The sequence below is a fragment of the Molossus molossus genome, unplaced genomic scaffold, assembly GCF_014108415.1.
Source record: "Molossus molossus isolate mMolMol1 unplaced genomic scaffold, mMolMol1.p scaffold_m16_p_21, whole genome shotgun sequence".
Taxonomy (NCBI): Eukaryota; Metazoa; Chordata; class Mammalia; order Chiroptera; family Molossidae; genus Molossus; species Molossus molossus.
Window position 1 is genome coordinate 42043198 of NW_023425357.1, and position 18247 is coordinate 42061444.

The 18247-nt window shown below is 48.0% G+C and overlaps 1 protein-coding gene across 1 annotated transcript in view; it reads left to right on the forward strand.

Moving 5' to 3' along the window:
* The window catches only part of CNGB1 (cyclic nucleotide gated channel subunit beta 1), an 80513-nt gene that overhangs the window by 23779 nt on the left and 38487 nt on the right, over positions 1–18247 (forward strand). Inside the window, exons 16-18 of the mRNA XM_036275359.1 lie at positions 986–1073; positions 7402–7628; positions 17347–17454. Coding sequence (XP_036131252.1) covers positions 986–1073; positions 7402–7628; positions 17347–17454 — 423 coding nt within the window. The remainder of the gene's footprint in view (positions 1–985; positions 1074–7401; positions 7629–17346; positions 17455–18247) is intronic.

Sequence of the window (18247 nt, forward strand, 5' to 3'; positions counted from 1 at the left end):
GCCAACTCAGGTGGGCACGGGTTTACTGATTTGCCATAGTCCTCTGTGTTCCTGGTCCCTGTCCCTCATGCATGCCTGCTGCCGGGGCCAGGGAGCCCTGAGGGCTTCAGCAGGCAGTGTGGCTCTGATCTCGTGCATGGGAAGAAACGCAGGGCCTGTGTTTGAGGGTTTGTGTCGCATGTGACAATTTGCTGTGTGATTTTGGTCAGGTCAGTTCACCTCGCTGGGCCTCACTTTTCTCTTACTCCCTGCCCTGCCTGCATCACAAGGATGCCTGAAGACGCTCAGAGGGGACACGCTGGGCATATATTTTGAACACTGTACAGTGTCCTTTGATCACACCCCAGAGGCTAGTTCCTTAAACTGTCCAGTGCACTTTTCTTTGCACATGCTGTTCCTTCTTCCTGGGCATCTTTCCCCACCTGTTCTGTGTTGTTGTTAATCCTCACCCGACAAACATGTATAGAGAGAGTAGAAGAGAGAGGAGAGAGAGAGAGAGAGAGAGAGAGAGAGAGAGAGAAACATCAATGTGAGAGAAACATCAATGTGAGAGAGACACATCAATTGGTTGCCTCCTGCAGGACCCTGACCAGGGCGGGAATCGACCCTGCAACCCAGATACATGCCTCTGACCAAAGTTGAACCCATGACCCTTTGGTCCATAGACCAATGCTCTAACTGTTGAGCCAAACTGACCAAGGCATTCTACCTATTCTTCATGGTCAATTCATCATCCTTAAGGTCCAGGTCACAGGCTACCTCCTCAGGGAAGTCCTCTTTCCTAGGCAGATGGCGGCTGTGCCTTTCACGGCCCTTTGGGAGATGGTTCGCAGGACACACGTGTGCTGCCCTCCCTGCTGGGAGCCCCATGAGGGCGAGGACCTGCTCTAGGGCATCTTCGTGCTCCAGCTCCTGGCACAGAGCTGCCACTCAGCTCCTGACCCCAGCCTAACCCCAGCCTGTCCTCTTCCCTCTCTCGTCACAGGGTCTTGCTGGATAGCTGTCTGGGGACAAAGGCCAGTGAGGACTCGAACGGAGTAGCCAGGACAGTCACCCGGAGGGCCTCATGTCAGGTATGGAGCAACGCCAGGCTTGGCACCCGGCTCCCTCTGAGGCTTGGGCTGGCTTCGGTGGAAGGTTCTGGAACCTTGTCCACCTCATTTACAGGGGATTTCAACTTGTGAGATGCCCACCGCACAGAGGGGAGGAGGGTGCTGGGGACCTCAAAGCCCTGCTTGTACCAGGGGTCAGATGGTATTAGGAGGGGCCTGAGGTGATGGCAGGTGGAGGGGCCGCTGGACCTGCACTTAGTCCTCACATGGCTCTGTGACCCTGAGCAAGTCACCACCCCACTCTGGGCTTCAATGGCCACCTTTGTAAAATGGGGCTAACCCTTCCCCTGGGTGCTGGCACAGTGTGCCCGGTGAGGTGCGGTGCCCGGGGGGGTGGGGAGGAACGGGCTGTGGCGGCCCCTCTGGTCGCTTTGTCTCCGCGTGTACAGGGCTGCATGAGAAGACCCTCGTTACATGTGACAAGTCAGGTTGTGCCTGGGGCTCCTGTCTGCACTGCCCTCTACTGGGTGCCCCAGGAGATGTGAGGGACCAGGCTGGGAGGGGGCACGGTGGTCACAGCTTCGTTTCCACTTCATTGTTTGCAGGAGGAAGCCGCAGCTGCCAGCTCAGGTAGGTGTGTGGTGGGGGTGGAGGGTTGCAGAGAATGTGCAGGGGCACCCCCTCCTCTCCCTCCATCTCCACCATCCCTATACCCCTCCACCTGCCCCATCCTCAATTAAAACCAATCTCTGCCCCTTGGGGCCACATTATCAGAACTGGGTGATGTATTTCAAGGGCCCAGGGGGATGGCACTGAGGCCCCAGGATTCCAGCAGGCCGGGGGAAACCCTGCTCCCAGCCAGTCCCCCGCCCCCACCCCATCACCTGCCACCCTCATCACTGGGAACACAGCTCACTGTTCTACCACCCAGCAGAGGTTTGGCTCAAATGTAACATATCACAGTAAAAACTGGGACCAGAGCTTGCTAAGGGCACGCCCTAGACTCCACATCTTATGAGCTTTTTCTTACTGCTGAGGTCTCCAGGCTGGACCCAGCATGTGCACTGGGTACAATAACAGTACCTTCCTCACAGGGTTGCTGGGCAGAGTAGGGCAACAGTGTGTCGAAGGCACCAGCACTGAGGGAGGAGGCCATGAGGGTGCTGTATGCTCGGGTCCCAGCCAGCCAGTGCCTGAGATGGGACTGGAGTCAGGCGTCCTAACCCTGTGTCCTGGGGCAGACTCGGATTCCAGGGGCTGCGTCTCCCACTTTCCCCGGTCATTTGGAAGCGGGTGGTCGGGAACCACACTCTGAGAAACACCGAGGTGCGGCCATTTGTCTGCGGCTTCTCAAAAGTGTGGAACTAGAACCAACAGCTTTGGCATCATCACCGGGGAGCTGGTTGGAAGTGCAGAGTCCCGGCCCCACTGAACCAGAATCTGCACTGTAACAAGAGCCCTGGTGATGCACCTGCAGTGGCCTTGAGCTGCTCATTGGAACCATCTGGGGAGATTAAAAATCCTGGTGTCCAGCTTGACCCCAGACTACGAGGTCAGAATCTCTGGGCTGGGCCTGGGCATCAGACGTTTCCCAATGTCCCACATGGGTCGATGTGCAGCCCCATTGGGAACCCAGGACCCAGGAACAGTTACTGCTTCTGTTGGAAGTGGAATTCATTGAGAGCCAGGGTTCTTTGGGATGGAAAATTCTACCAGGCTAAGAATGTTTGAGTCTCGAGTCTGTGAGTCTAAGGGTCTGGGGAGTTCCAGATTCTTTGATTCTGACGTTTTTGAATCTGAGGTTGGAAATGCTACCGGTGGTTGGTTGGTGGAGAGAGTGCAAGGAGTTGGGGGCTCCGGGCTGTCCCTCAGAGCTGTTGGACGGACCAGCCACATGACACAGTGATGCATTTGACATAGAATTCCAGGGACAAGAGCGACTCTCCAGACTTTGGGTGTAGCTGCTGCAGGTGCGGGTGAGCACCAGACTGGTCATTGCTGGCACTGATGGGGAGGAGCCCCACTTCCCCTGCCTCCCCCAACTCTGTGCTCCTCATTGCAGTCCCCAGGGTCCCACTTCTGCCTGAGAACCTCCAGCCCTGGCACCATGGCTAAACCAAGCCGGGACATGGAGCTGAATCACCTGGTCCAGGACCAGCCACCTGGCCAGGTGACCCCCGGACTTGCACCCCCAAACTTGGTAGAGCACCTCCCCAATGTGCCCAGCTACCGCCCTCCAATCACCCGCATCCCTGTCCTCATTTCCCGGAGGACTACCTTGTCCAACTCCAGCTTCGCCAAGGAGACCAGGAGCTCCGTCCGTCGCCTAGGTAGTGTGATCTCTCCCACCCAGCATGCTTGTGCCTGTGATGTGTGCTTCTGCATGGCTTGGGCTGTCTCCCAGCAAGGGTGCCATGGTCAGGGTGTGGGACCACTAACTGGGCTCATGGAAAACCACCCCTTCTTCCTCTGCTGATCAATGCCTTCTTTGTGCTTTGTAGTGACTTGAGGGATATTAGTCCCTTTCTTTCTGTGCCTAAAATTCGACAATTAGCAATTTATTTATTTGGGTTAAACATTGCTTTCTGCAGATCATCGTTATTTGTACAAGCAGTCACTCACACCCTAGTATAAATAAGTCACTCAGATCTCCAGGCAAGGAGGCTTGGGGCAGGGAGCTGGGTGGGGGAAGAGAATGAATGGAGGGGAATGGAGCAGAAGAGGAATGTGGGAGTCCATTGTGAACAGAATCTTCTGATCTTGAGAGTTTGGTAGGAGCTGGAGTTTTTGAGGACTGTTGCAGATTCCCTTTCAGGAAAGGAGAGGCCCCAACTGCTGACAGGCCAAGCAGGAGAAGTGTCCCCAGGGGCCAGTGCAGAGGGCGGGACTGCCTGGATCTGTTTCATTGTAACAAGGTGCCCTCAGTAGCTTTCAGGCTTGCTACTTGCTGCCTAATGACAAAGTTCTCAGGGACATACAGGCACCTCTGGGCTAACCCCTGTCATTTCCTGCCTTAAGCCCGCTTCCCCTTTTGATTTGAATGACACTGGACATGGTTGCCTCTGAGATCAGTAAGCAGGTAGAACCGAACATCTCATGAGATGAGATCCACTGTTATCTTCTCTGAGCAGAGAGTGGGTGAGGGGGCCGCAGCCATCCTCGTGACCAGGGATGACACCCAGCTTCAGTCTCTTGGGAAAGCCCTGAATCCGCTCACTCCAAACAGTCCTGACTTCCACCCCCATGTCACATCTGGGCTTTTACTCTAGTCTGTACCAACTCTACTTTTATTTGCTTACTATTTTTCTTTCAATAGATCAACTTTTTTATTTTTATTATTTATTATTTATTATTTATTTATTTATTTATTTTTATTCTCACCCGAGGACATTTTTCCATTTTTATTGAGATAGGGTGGGAGGGAGAGAGAGGAAGAGAGAGAGAGAAACATTGACGTGAATGTGACACATTGAGTGGCTGTCTCTCCTACGACCCAACCAGGGCCGGGGACAAATTGCAACCGAGGTACGTGCCCTTGACTGGAATCGAACCCGCGACTCTCTGGTCCACGGACCAATGCTCTACTCGCTAAGCCAAACCGGCCAGGGTTTTTATTTAATGAAGTATAGTTATTTATTTATTGTTAATCCTCACCTGAGGATATTTTTCCATTGATGTTTAGAGTGAGGGAGGTAGGGAGGAGGAGATAGAGTCAGAGAGAGAAACATGGATGCGAGAAACACATCAATCAGTTGCCTCCCCCACATGCCCTGACTGGGGCCAGGGATTGAACCTGCAACCCAGGTACGTGCCCTTGACTGGGAAATCAAACTGTTGGGCTGGTGCTCTAACCACTGAACCACACCAGACAGGGCTTAATGGACTGTAATTAAACAGGAAACTTGCCATTACTATTAAAAGGAAGACTGGCACAGCTTGCCATAAATAGAAATAGCCACTAAGACACTGAAAACATAGTGGCATTGATAGTTTTTAGTGCCATAGGCCAGTGGAGGGCTCACAGCAGAGACCTGCTCTCTTAGCCACAGAAAGGGGTCCGAGTGGGTGGCAGAGGGGGTCAGGCCATAGCAGCACTCCCCTGAGACTTCCTCTCTGCAGCCAGCGCTGAAATGAGAGGAATGTTCTCATTCCGTGCTGTCATTTGCCTGCTCTGTGCCATCTGAAATCACCGTGTCTTCCCTGCTCCTGGGAGCCCCACGCTTTGAGAAATGTTCCCAGTGACATACTGGGACAGCGGACTGAACCCACGGTGGGGACACACGGTGACTGCCGCTGGGGCAGACAAGTCAAGGACAGCGCATCGCAAGGACACCGGTCCACTTCAGTGCCGCTGCTTGGCATCAAGCGAGGGCTTGTTCAAACGGGGCCTCTGTGTGCTGGTCCCGGGCGCCTGCGCCAGGATCCTGGCTCTGCTGTGGGCTTCTCAACGCTCTGAGCTTCGGTTTTCCTTTCCACCAACGGGACACAATAACGAGCTCCTCAGAGTGGCCGAAGGGAAAGGGAACGACTATGGACGAAGCACTTACAGTTTAGTCAAACAGAAGCCTCACAGGCACATAGGAAGTGCTTCACAGTAAAGATTATTATTCTCTAATCCAAGTTAATGATGAACATTATTCCTTATATTCTTAATAATACTCTTCTTGTTCTAGAAATCAATATACTATAAACTAATGTAATTTCTATTTGAGTTCCTATTGTGCCAAGCTGGTGCAAAGTAAAACACCAGGCTTAGGGGTTTCGCTCCTCCCTGGGGCGATGGAGGTTGCAGGGTCTGACTCAGGGCGTGGGGAGCACCTGCCCCCTCAGAGCCCCCCGAGACAGACTCCCGGACAGGGAGACCAGGGTGCTTTCTGCTGCTCAGAGCCACGTTAGGGGACACTGGGGCCCTGAGCACTTCCGAGAGGCTGCCTCCATTTCCCCACCCGCCTCCAGCTCACTTCTCACAGTCTGCCAGCAAGCAGGGACGTCCCCTCGCTCGCTCTCCTGCCTTCCATAGCCTGGGCATCTCTTGTTAGTCTGGCAAAACTTCTTAAATTTTATAAAAGTCTTGATTCTTGCTCATTCTCTTCCTGGGAGCCTACGACCTAGTAAACCAATGCCCCAAAGTCTTAAGACCTGTTTAGGTTCTTCCCACTGAACTCTGCAAAGTGCCTGCTTCCCCATGGTGCCCATTAAAAAGGAGTCACATACCCTGGCCGGTTTGGTTCAGCAGTTAGAGCGTCAGCCCGTGGACCAGAGAGCCTCGGGTTCGGTTCCTGCTAAGGGCAAGTACCTTGATTGCAGTTTGTCCCCGGCCCTGGTTGGGGTCGTGTGGTTGGCAACCACTCGATGTGTCTCTCTCATGCCGATGTTTCTCTCTCTCTCTTCTTCCCTTTCTCCCTTCCTTTCTATCCAAGGATAAATGGGATAGATGCAAAAATGTCCTTGGGTGAGGATAAAACAAACAAACAAAAGGAGTCACATATGCAAGGACTTCGAATGTTCCCCTTCGCCATTTGAGGGATGTGTGCCTGCCTGGCTGGTGCCCAGGTCTGTGCTTGGCTGCTGTGGAGAGGTCCTGCCCAGGCGTGGGGGGAGTCGGGCACCATCTCAGCCCCTCAGCGTCCTCTGAGCTCTGCCTCAGAGCAGAGCTGGACGGCAGTCCCTGGGATGGGGAATGGAGCCTGAGACAGGGTCACACTCAGGCTCCCCAGGGACGACCGGATTCTCAGGATATGGGACTTGGTACCAGGCCTCTCAGAGGTCAGGAGAGGGTTTGGGTTGATGAATTTGGAGGGCTCTTGGCATATTAAAAACAAGGAAATACCAAAACGGGTACCCAAACAGTGGTAACACTCAGTACAAAGTCAAGCTGTTACCCTTGACTGGAGGAAACTTCCAAATGTTTCCATGGAAGCCCTTCAAGAGGGTGAGACCATATGCCTCCTCCCCCAACCCCAGACCTGGAAGGCATCATCACGTCTACCTTTGGATGGGGAAACTGAGGGCCAGAGAAGGGAAGCAGCTGAGCCAGGCTGAGCTAGGCCAGACCCTAGGACTGCCCCCCCGCCAGGCTCCCCGTGCCTTCTCTGAGTACTGACACCACCCCAACCCCTGGTCCTTAATGCTGCCTCAGGCCCGGGGACACAAGGCGGAGCTTGGAGGCCATATGCAGAAGCTGCTGTGGCTCCTGTGGGTCCTGGGCTGGTGGCTGGGGCCCGTGGCCCTCAGAGGCCTCTGGGCTGTGCATTCTTGCATCTTCTGCGTGGAGCTCCCGGGGCCCCATGGGGAGGTGGCTGCCAGCGGTGACTCCAAACGTGTTCTCTGTGGCTTCCTTGAGGGACAGCAAGGCCCCTGGGCCCTGGCTTCTCTCTCTCTCTCTCTGACTGCCCCTCCTTCCTCTCCCCAAGTTCCTGCTACAGAAGAGCACCCAGAAGTGCAGGTGGAAGACACTGATGCTGACAGCCACCACCTCATCCTGGAGGATAAGCCACCCTCCCCCGAGCTGCTGCCACCTTCTCCTGCCAAGTCCGACACCCTCACAGTCCCAGGATCGGCCGCAGAGACACACAGGTCACCTTTTGTGCTTCTCTTGGGCTTTTCACAGCACTGTGCCACCTGTCCATCTGGCAGAGAAGAGACTGAGGACAGAGAGGGGCAGCAGCTGACCCAAGGTTACTTAGCGAGTTGGTGTTAGAACTGGGACTGTGCCCCCTCTTCCCAGTTCTCCTAGTTTCTGATGTGGGCTCTGTAAAGAACTCTCCAGGGAAAACCTGTCCCAAATAGCCTCAGCTGCATGTTAGAAGGGGGTAAAATATGTGGAAAGGCTGGATTCCACCCTCCTTTGTATTATGAAATAATTCAATGAAAATAGCAAAGAGCACTGGAATAATAAGCATGTGTAACCCCACCACACTAGATAGTCGTGGTGTTATTTTTCTGTTTCCCTTTCATACCTTGTTTAGGGGCCTATGCCTTTGCGTGGTTTTTATTTATTTATTTTATCCTCTCCTGAGGAAATTTTTCCATTTTTTGTTCAGATAGAGTGGGGGGGGGGAGAGGAAGAGAGAGAGAGAGAAACATCGACATGAAAGGGACACATTGAGTGGCTGCCTCCCGCACGACCCAACCAGGGCCGGGGACAAACCTCAACTGAGGCACATGCCCTTAGTGGGAACTGAACCCCGGTGTCTCTGGACCGCAGGTCGACACTCTAACCGCATTTTGTTTATGTGGTGTATCACATTTATTGATTTGCGAATATTGTACCAGCCTTGCATCCCTGGGATGAATCCCACTTGGTCATGGTGAATAATTTTTTTGATGTATTGCTGGATCCGATTTGCTAGTATTTTGTTTAGGATTTTGGCATCTATGTTCATCAGGGATATTGGCCTGTAGTTTTCTTTCTTTGTAGTGTCTTTTTCTGGTTTTGCAATTAGAATTATGCTGGCCTCATAAAAGAAGTTTGGAAGTCTTCATTCTTCTTGAATTTTTGAAATAGTTTGAGAAGAATGGATGTTAGTTCTTTTTTGAATGTTCGGTAAAACTCCCCCGTGAAGCCATCCAGGCCTGGACTTTTGTTTGCTGGAAGATTCTTTTATTTATTTATTTATTTATTTATTTATTTATTTATTACAGATGTTTCTCCTTTTTTACCCCATTGGCACCCCCCTCCCCACCCCACCCCCACCCGTCCCCGGCTTTGTTGTCCATGTCCATTGGTCATGCATACATGCATATAAGTTCTGTGGTTTAGCTCCTCCTACCCCCTCACCCCCTCTTCTGAGGGATGTCAGTCTGTGCCCTACTTCCATGTTTCTTGGTCTACCGTATTCCTCAAACTGTTATGTTCATTATATTCCGTATATAAGTGAGATCATGTGGTATTTGTCTTTTTCTGCTTGGCTTATTTCACTTAGGATAATACTTTCCAGGTCCCTCCATGTCGTCTCAAAGGATAAGAGATCTTTCTTTCTTACCGCTGCATAGTACTCCATTGTGTATATGTACCACTGCTTTTTGATCCATTCGTCTACTGATGGACACTTGGGCTGTTTCCAGATCTTAGCTATTGTAAATAGTGCTGCTATGAACCTGGGGGTACATATATTCTTTCTGATGGGTGTTTCAGGCTTCTTAGGGTATATTCCTAGAAGCGGGATCACTGGGTCAAATGGAAGTTCAATTTCTAATTTTTTGAGGTAACACTATATTGTTTTCCATAGTGGCTGCACCAGTCTGCATTTCCACCAGCAGTGTATTAAAGTCCCCTTTTCTCCACACCCTCACCAACACTTATTGTTTGATGATTTGTTGATGGCGGCCATTCTGACAGGTATGAGGTGATACCTCATTGTTGTTTTACTTTGCATCTCTCTGATGATTAGTGATGTTGAGCGTTTCTTCATATGTCTCTTGGCCATTTGTATGTCCTGTTTGGAGAGGTGTCTATTCAACTCCTCTGCCCATTTTTTAATTGGGTTTTTTGTCTTCCTTTTGTGGAGTTGTATGAGCACTCTATATATATTGGAAATTAACCCCTTGTCTGATACATCATTGGCAATGATGTTCTTCCATACAGTGGGTTGCCTTTCCATTTTGATGATTGTTTCTTTTGCTGTGCAGAAGATTTTTAGTTTGATGTAGTCCCATGTGTTCATTTTTTCCTTTGTTTCTCTTGCCTTAGGTGATGTATCAGTGAAAATTCTGCTCCGTATGATGTCCGCAATTTTGTTGCCTACGTTTTCTTCTGGAATTTTTATGGATTTACGGGTCACATTTAAGTCTTATCAATTTTGAGTTTATTTTTGTGTATGGTGTAAGTTGATGGTCTAGTTTCATTTTTTTGCATGTAGCTGTCCAATTTTCCCAACACCATTTATTAAAGAGGCTGTCTTTACTCCACTGTATGCTCTTGCCACCTTTGTCAAATATTAATTGAGCATATTGCCTTGGATCCATTTCTGGGTTTTCAGTGGGAGATTCTTGATTACATCTTCAATTTCCTTAGTTGTTATTGGTCTGTTCAAGTTTTCTATCTCTTCCTGGTCCAGTTTTGGGAGACTGTGTTTCTAGAAATTTGTCCATTTCACTTAGATTGTCGAATTTGTTGCCATATAATTGTTCATAATGTTTGTTAACAATCCTTTGTATTTCTGTGGTATCAGTTGTTACTTCTCCTCTTTCATTTCTGATTTTGTTTATTTGGGTTCTCTCTCTTTGTTTCTTGGTGAGTGTAGCTAAGGGTCCATCAATCTTGTTAATCTTTTTGAAAAACCAGCTCTTTGTTTCATTGATCCTTTGAATTGTTTTTTTGGTCTCTATGTCATTTATTTCTGCTGTGATCTTTACTATTTCCTTCCTTCTACTTGCTCTGGGGTTTTCTTTTTGTTTGCTTTGTAGTTCTTTAAGTTGTGAAGTTAGATAGTCTATTAGAAATTTTTCTTGTTTCTTGAGGTAGGACTGTAGTGCTATGAAGTTCTCTCTCAGAACTGCTTTCGCTGCATCCCATAAATTTTGTGTTGTTGTGTGTTCATTTTTATTGGTTTCCAGGAAGTTTTAAATCTCTTCCTTGATCCCCTTGGTAACCCATTCATTGTTTAATAACATGCTATTTAGCCTCCATGTGTTCCAATGTCTTTGCATGTTCTTGTTGCAATTGATTTCCAGTTTCATGCCACTGTGATTGAGAAGATGCTTGATATAATTTCAATGTTCTTGAACTTGTAGAGACTTAGTTTGTGCCCTAACATGTGGTCTATCTTTGAGAATGTCCCATGTGCACTTGAGAATGTGAATTCTGTAGTTGTGGGGTGTAATTCTCTGTAGATATCTATTAAATCCATTTGATCTAGTACTTCATTTAGAGTCTCTGTTTCCTTGCTAATTTTTTTGTTTAGAGAATCTATCCAGTGATGGCAGTGGGGTGTTGATGTACCCTGCTCTGATTGTATTGCTGTCGATTTCTCCTTGGAAGTCCTCCAGAAGATTTTTAATATATTTTGGGTGCTCCTATATTGGGTGCATATATGTTTACCAAGGTTATATCTTCCTGTTGGATTGATCCTTTCAATATTATGTAGTGGCCTTCTTTGTCTCTAGTTATGGCCTTCATTTTGAAATCCATTTTATCAGATATGAGTATTGCTACCCCAGCTTTTCTTTCCTTTCCGTTTGCTTGAAAGATTTTTTTTCATCCCTTCACGTTCAACCTATGTGAGTGTTTTGTTGTGAGGTGGGTCTCTTGTAAACAACATATAGATGAGTCATGCTTTCTTATCCAATCAGCTACTCTGTGTCTTTTTATGGGAGCATTCGATCCATTTACATTTAAGGTGATTATTGATATGTACTTATGTATTGCCATTTTTTTGCTTAATATAGTTATATTTTTCTTCCTATTTCTTCTACTAATTACAGCAGTCCTTTTAACATTTCTTGCAGTACTGGTTTGATGCTAATGTATTCCCTTAGCCTTTTTTTTTTTGTCTGGGAAGCTCTTTATTTGACCTTCTTTTTTTTTTTTATCCTCACCTGAGGACATTTTTCCATTTTTTGTTCAGATAGAGTGGGAAGGAGGGAGAGAGAGAGAGAGAGAGAGAGAGAGAGAGAGAGAGAGAGAGAGAGAGACACATTAATGTGAAAGGGACACATCGAGTGGCTGCCACCCGCATGACCAACCAGGGCCCGGGACAAACTGCAACCGAGATATGCACCCTTAGCGGGAACCGAACCCGGATCTCTCTAGACCACAGGCCGATGCTCTAACTGCTGAGCCAAACCAGCCAGGGCTGATCTCCTATTTTGAATGATAGCCTTGCTGGTTAGAGTAGTCTTGGATTCAGATCCTTGTTTTTCATGACCTTGATTACTTCATGCCATTTCCTTCTGGCCTGTAGTGTTTCTGTTGAGAAGTCAACTGAGAGCCTTAAGGGGGTTCCTGTGTAAGTAACCTGTTGCTTATCTCTTGCTGCCTTTAGGTTTCTTTCTTTGTCTTTAATTTTGGGCATTTTAATTACTATGTGTCTTGGTGTGGGCCTGTTTGGGTTTTTCTTACTTGGGGCTCTCTGTGCTTCTTGAACTTGAATGCCTTCTTCCTTCACCAAATTAGGAAAGTTTTCTGTCACTATTTCTTCAAATATATTCTCTAACCCTTGCTCATTTATTTCTTCTTCAGGGACTCCTATGATGTGAATATTATTATGTTTTCAGTTGTCCCACAGTTCTCTTAAGCTGTCTTCCTGTTTTTAAATTGTTTTTTCCTTTTGGTTTTCTGATTGGTTGATTTTTTTCTACCCTGTCTTCTAATTCACTGATCCGGTCCTCAGCTTCCTCTACTCTGTTGTTTAGTCCTTTGAATGTGCTCTTTATTTCTGCTATGTTATTCTTCATTGCTTCTTGGTGGTTTTAAATTTCCAATTGGTTGATTTTCAATGTTTCTATGTCTTTACTCATGGTGTTGATGTCCTTACACATGCTGTTGAGCTTCCTCAAGATCATGGCTTTGAATTCTAGTTTGTTAACTTGCTTAACTGCATTTCATTTATCTCATCTTCAGTAGAGGTCTCTTGTTCTTTCATTTGGGATTTGTTTCTTTGTTTTACCATTTTGGCTATGTCAGTGCATTTTGGAGCCTACCAAATTTTCCCTGTGGGTGTTGGTGTTCTGCTGTTTGTGGCTCCCTCTACTGAGTTTGGATGAGCGAGGGAGGACCCATGTTAAACACCACTGTCAAGTCTTACTTTCCTGGTTAGAGTTGCTAGCCCAGGAATGATACAGTTATTCTCTAGCTTTTTGCCTGGAGGCTATCAGTAGAGGTTACTTGAGCCTTGGCTTCTCAATTGAATGAAAAACTCCCTCAGGTGTTCAGCATAAGGGGATTTCCTGAGGGTGGGGCAGATGCTGGTTGTTAATGAGCTTCAATTTGCATTTCAGTGTCCCACAGGGTGGGGTTGAATCTCTGAGGGAGGGGGCACTGCCTCTCCCCAGAGCCCTGGGAAGTAAGATGGCCATAGTCCTGTGTGGCCACAACTCAGCAAAAGCTCTGAGCAGCACTGGCTGGTTTGGCTCAGGGGTTAGAGCATCGGTCTGCGGTCCAGAGAGATCCAGGTTCAGTTCCCGCTAAGGGCGTGTACCTTGGTTGCAGTTTTTCCCTGGTCCTGGTTGGTTGTGCAGTTGGCAGCCACTTGATGTGTCCCTTTCACATCCATGTTTCTCTCTCTCTCTCTCTCTCTCTCTCTCTCTCTCTCTCTCTCTCTCTCTCTCTCTCTTCCTCTGTCTCCCTCCCACTCTATCTGAACAAAAAATGGAAAAATGTCCTTGGGTGAGGATGAAAAAAGAAAAAGAAAAAAAGCTCTGAGCACCCTCCCTCCAAATCCTGAGTGTTCCCACATAGTTCCAGTCCAGTCCACCTTCCCTCTGTCGGAGCCCAAGGTGAGTGGCTGTGGATATTTTAGCGTCTGTCCTGGCCCTGCACTGTGGCGCGGGCTTGGGAGTGTAACCCCGAGGGCGCTGCTCACAGCTAAGACTGCTGCTGTCTGTGGGCTCCCAGCACCCCCTCTCGTGCCTCTGCAATCCTACCAGGATCAAGTCAGTGTCCCTGGTTATATGGTCCTCTCAAACTGCTTTTCTGTTGCTTTTCCCCAACGATTTGTCTTTATTTTAGTTGTAATTCCAGTTTGGTCCTGGAGATGGTCTGTGTAGCTTCCATTCACTCTGCCGCCATTTTGGAATCCCCTGATGCTGGTCTCTTTTGTCATGTAGGAAATTTTTAGTTTGATATAGTCCCATGTATGAATTTTTTCCTTTGTTTCTCTTGCCCTAGGTAATGTATTGTGAAAATCCAGCTACATGTGACATCTGAGATTTTGCTGCCTATGTTTTCTTATAGAATTTTTATGGTTTCGAGAGTTACATTTAAGTCTGTTATCCATTTTGAGTTTATTCTTGTGTATGGTGTCAGTTGGTTGTCTAGTTTAATTTTTTTTTTTTTTTTTGCATGTACCCGTCCAATTTTCCCAACACCATTTATTGAAAAGACTGTCTTTACTCCATTGTATGCTCTTGCCTCCTTTGTCAAATATTAAGTGAGCATATGTCTTGGGTTGATTTTTGGGTTCTCTGTTCTGTTCCATTGATCTATATGCCTGGTCTTGTGCCAGTACCAAGTTGTTTTGATTACAATGGTTTTGTAGTTTAACCTGATATCTGGAACTGTAATCCCTCCAAATTTCTTCTTCTTTTTCAAGATTGTTGTGGCTATTCAGGGTCTTTTTTGGTTCCATATAAACTTTTGAAGTATTTGTTCTAGATCTGTGAAATATGCCGTTGGTATTTTAATGGGGATTGCATTGAATCTGTAGATTGCTTTGGGTAGTAAGGACATTTTAATGATGTTGATTCTTCCAATCCATGAACATGGTATATGCTTCCACTGTTTTATATCTTCTTCTATTTCTTTCTTCAATGTTCTGTAGTTTTCTGAGAACAGGTGTTTTACTTCCTTGGTTAAGTTTATGCCCAGGTATCTTACTTTTATTGTTTCAATGGTAAATAGGATTGATTTTTTAAATATTCTCTTTCTGAGTGTTCATTATTAGTGTATAAAAATGCCATCAATTTCTGGATGTTAATTTTGTATCCTGTTACTTTGCCGAATTCATTTATAAAATCTAGTAGTTTTTTGGTGGAGTGTTTAGGTTTTTTTGTATAATATGTCATTTGCAAATAGTGACAGTTTCACTTCCTCCTTTCCAATTTGAATGCCTTTTATTTTTTCTTCTTGTCTGATCACTGTGGCTAAGACTTCCAGCACTATGTTGAATAGGCTGTCTTCTTAACGCTCATGATGGCCATGTGACATTCCTCCAGCTCCATGTACCAGAATGGACTTCAATCCCATCTTGTGGGGCACTGTCTATAATGGCTCTAGGAACTCTCTGGTCTTCTGCTCTCTGTTCTTTTGCCCCTTTCCCAAGAGTGGGATTTATGGTTAAGGTTGCACACATTTCTATGCCTCTTGAAATAAATTTGTAGCTGTGTGGTTAGAGTTGGTTTGGGACAATCTGAGCCAGCTCACTGAGAAAGTTCCTACATATATCTGCCAGCAAACTGTGAAGTACAGTGCAGTGCTTTGTGAATGACTATAGTTAAGTTAAAGGGGAGTTGCCAGTGTTTCTCTTGCACTGGCTGGATTGAAAGATGGTTCTTTTTTCTTGATTAATTTTTGCTCTCATTCATGAGCCTTTGAGTAATTTCTTAGCTGAGGTCAGTAATTTCTCAGCTGATGGAACAGAGATGGCTGGATATGGAAAACAGAGGGCTCTCAGATTTTAATGTGGAGAAGAGCTATAATCTTACCTAGCCTTAGACTACAGCTCATAATTCCATCAGTCCTTATATTTAATTCACCGAATTATACACAGAGTACAGATAACAGAAGAAATGTGCCACCATGGCTGCAGATATATAATCTGCCTTCCTTTAAGGGTAGGGAAATTGTACAGTCTTGTTGGAGTAGATATTTGGGGGCAGGGTGAAGACTAAGGTCACTTGAGACTAGAATCCAAGCCTCCTGCCTTCTGCTTATGGGCTGGGCTTGTGAGGCTCCTCTTATCCCTATCATTCATTCACTCATTCATTCATTCATTCATTCATTCATTCATTCGTTTATTCATTTCTTTTGCAAACATTTATTAAACATCTTTATGCATCAGACTGTCCTAGGTGCTGGGGATGCTTCAAGGAAAAGGCTGGCAAGGGCCTACCCTCATGGAGCTAACATTCTAGTGGGGCCGAGATAGACAATGAACAAGTAATCAAACAAGACTGCTCCTGAGGGAGCCTCTACCTGAGCCGGGCCGTGGGAGGGGAGAATTATGATGCCCGATGGAGAGGCCGATGGGGCTGCCTGTGGCCAGGGATGGAAAGGCATTGGGGGCGACTGATGGGAGCAGAGAAGCTGACAGAGGGGTACTCGGGCAAGGCCCTTCTCACAGCTTAAAGACATGATTTGGAGTGAATTCCACCTTCCCACTTACCTGATGTGAGGCTTAAAGCACATCATTTAATCCTCGTAGGCCTTTATTTTCCCATCATAAAATGAGAATAAAGCCCCATCTGTCTGCCGGGATTGTGAAAACAACCAGCTACTGTGTTGCTGAGCACAGATGCACATGAGGTGGTGCCGGAGGAGCCAGCTGCCGACTTAGTTCTAACCTGGGTTCTGTGTGGCAGCACGTGCTCTCTGGGCTCGGGGGAGGGTGCTGGGTAGGAGCAGGAGGACTGAGCTCGGGTCCCAGTCTTCTCATGTGTGTGGCCATCCTTTTAATTAGAGTGTGAACATGGTCCATCATGAGCTTTGCCATCCTAGACGAGGTGGCAGAAGGTAATAGGACAGTTTCAGAGCCTCCAGGAATAAAGTGAATGCTGCCCAGCACTCCTACTATGTCCCTCCAAAAGTCCCACTGGTGGAATCCAGAGTCACTGGGTTGAGGATGGAAGAGTCCCAGGTGGAGTCAAACCTAGACACCATCAGCAGAGACACAAGGCCTCACATGCAGCCCCTAGTGGCGAACTTGGACTGAATGGTGGGGTATAACTTAGTCTTCGTTCTTCAAATAGGGAACCTGGAGCTCCAGGCGGGAGGGGCCTGCCCCAGGTCACCCTGTAAACAAGAACTGGACTCCCTGGCTCACGGGTGTTACTTTTCCAGCTGGGGCACATCTGCAAAGGGAGGGAGGCTGAGCTTCCAGGGGCTTAACCAGGTGGAATGGGAGCCCTCAGGCCTTCATGGCAGCTGAGAGGGTGGTGTGGTAGAGAATGAGGTGGAGGGGAGCCGGGGAGGGCAGCGACTAGACTGGGACGGGAAGGGAGAAGGACGTTTAAGCTGAGGCCTGACTGAGAGAGAAGTACCCTATTGAATTGGGTAGATTTAGTTCCATTTTACAGAAGGGGAAACTGAGGTGCTCAGAGAGTTTAAGTGACTCGCTGGTAAGAGGCAGGGCTGGATGCAAACTCAGGTTTGCCTGAAACTAAGTCAGTGCTGTTACTTTTATGCTCAGCCATTGAACAGATGTGGAGACTGAGGCGTGGAGAGTAGCTGTGACCCTTCTCTCTCTTTTTGTCTCCCTGCAGGCAAGTGAGGACCTTTGGCAGCACCATCCCTTGCCCCCCACCCCCACCTCCCACCCAGCATTTGGCTCTGGGTGATCTGCAAGGGTCAAAGTAAGTTCACTTCCCCGGGGGCCTCTGCCCTTGCTGAAGACCCCCCACGTCTGTGTCCTTGCAGGAAGAGGCTGCCCTCCCAAGACAATGAAGCTGAAGAGGTCAAGGTGCCGTCACCAGCTGAAACACCCGTGGTTGCCTGGTCGGACACCCCAACCCTGCAGGGCACTGAGTGAGTGGAGGCTACATCTGGGTATCAGAGAGTTATAAGGCTGGGGAGGATAGGTGGGCAAGAGGAGGTAAGGGGGGGGCATGGATGTTTTTAGAACCTTCTACCACAAGGCAGACTTCCAAGAAGAGAGACAGGGCGGGGTCTCTTTCTCAGGCTGCTTCTGGCTGGCCTGGGAGTTCTGCAAAGTCTGAAGAATGGGCTTGGACTCGGTCCAGCAGTGTCCATGGCCAGCAGTGCTCAGAGAGGAGGCATCTCTGTGTAGAGGCTCTCTTATAAAGAAGAGGCTGAGGCGAGCCACAGGCAGGGGTTGGCTCCTGACACTGAACCCCTAAAAGGGACAGCCGGGAGAAGGACCAGGAGGATCCTAACCCAGGGAGCTTGTTAAAAATACAGGCTTCCAGGCCCCACCCAGACCTGTGGGGTCAGGACATCAGAGAGTGGGCCTCAGGGAATCCATCTTTACAAGCTCCCAGGTGATTCGGATGCAGTTGCTCTATAGAACAATGTTTAGATGCAGCCGTGAAGGCATTAAGACCTGTGTCTTTGACATCTAACTACCCCTACGGTGGAGCCAATGGGAGATGTTTTCTTATAGAGTTAACCTGGTTATGGTGAGTCCCCTCCCAGGGCTCTGGCCTGGGATCCCCATCCTGTTCCCAGCCACAGCTCCTGAGGTGGCCACAGGAGATTCCAGCTTTTCTTTTTATTTTAAACTTATTTTTGTTACAGATGTTTCTCCTTTTTTCCCCCAGACACCATCATCCCTATACCGCCCCTTCTCCCACAAGCATTG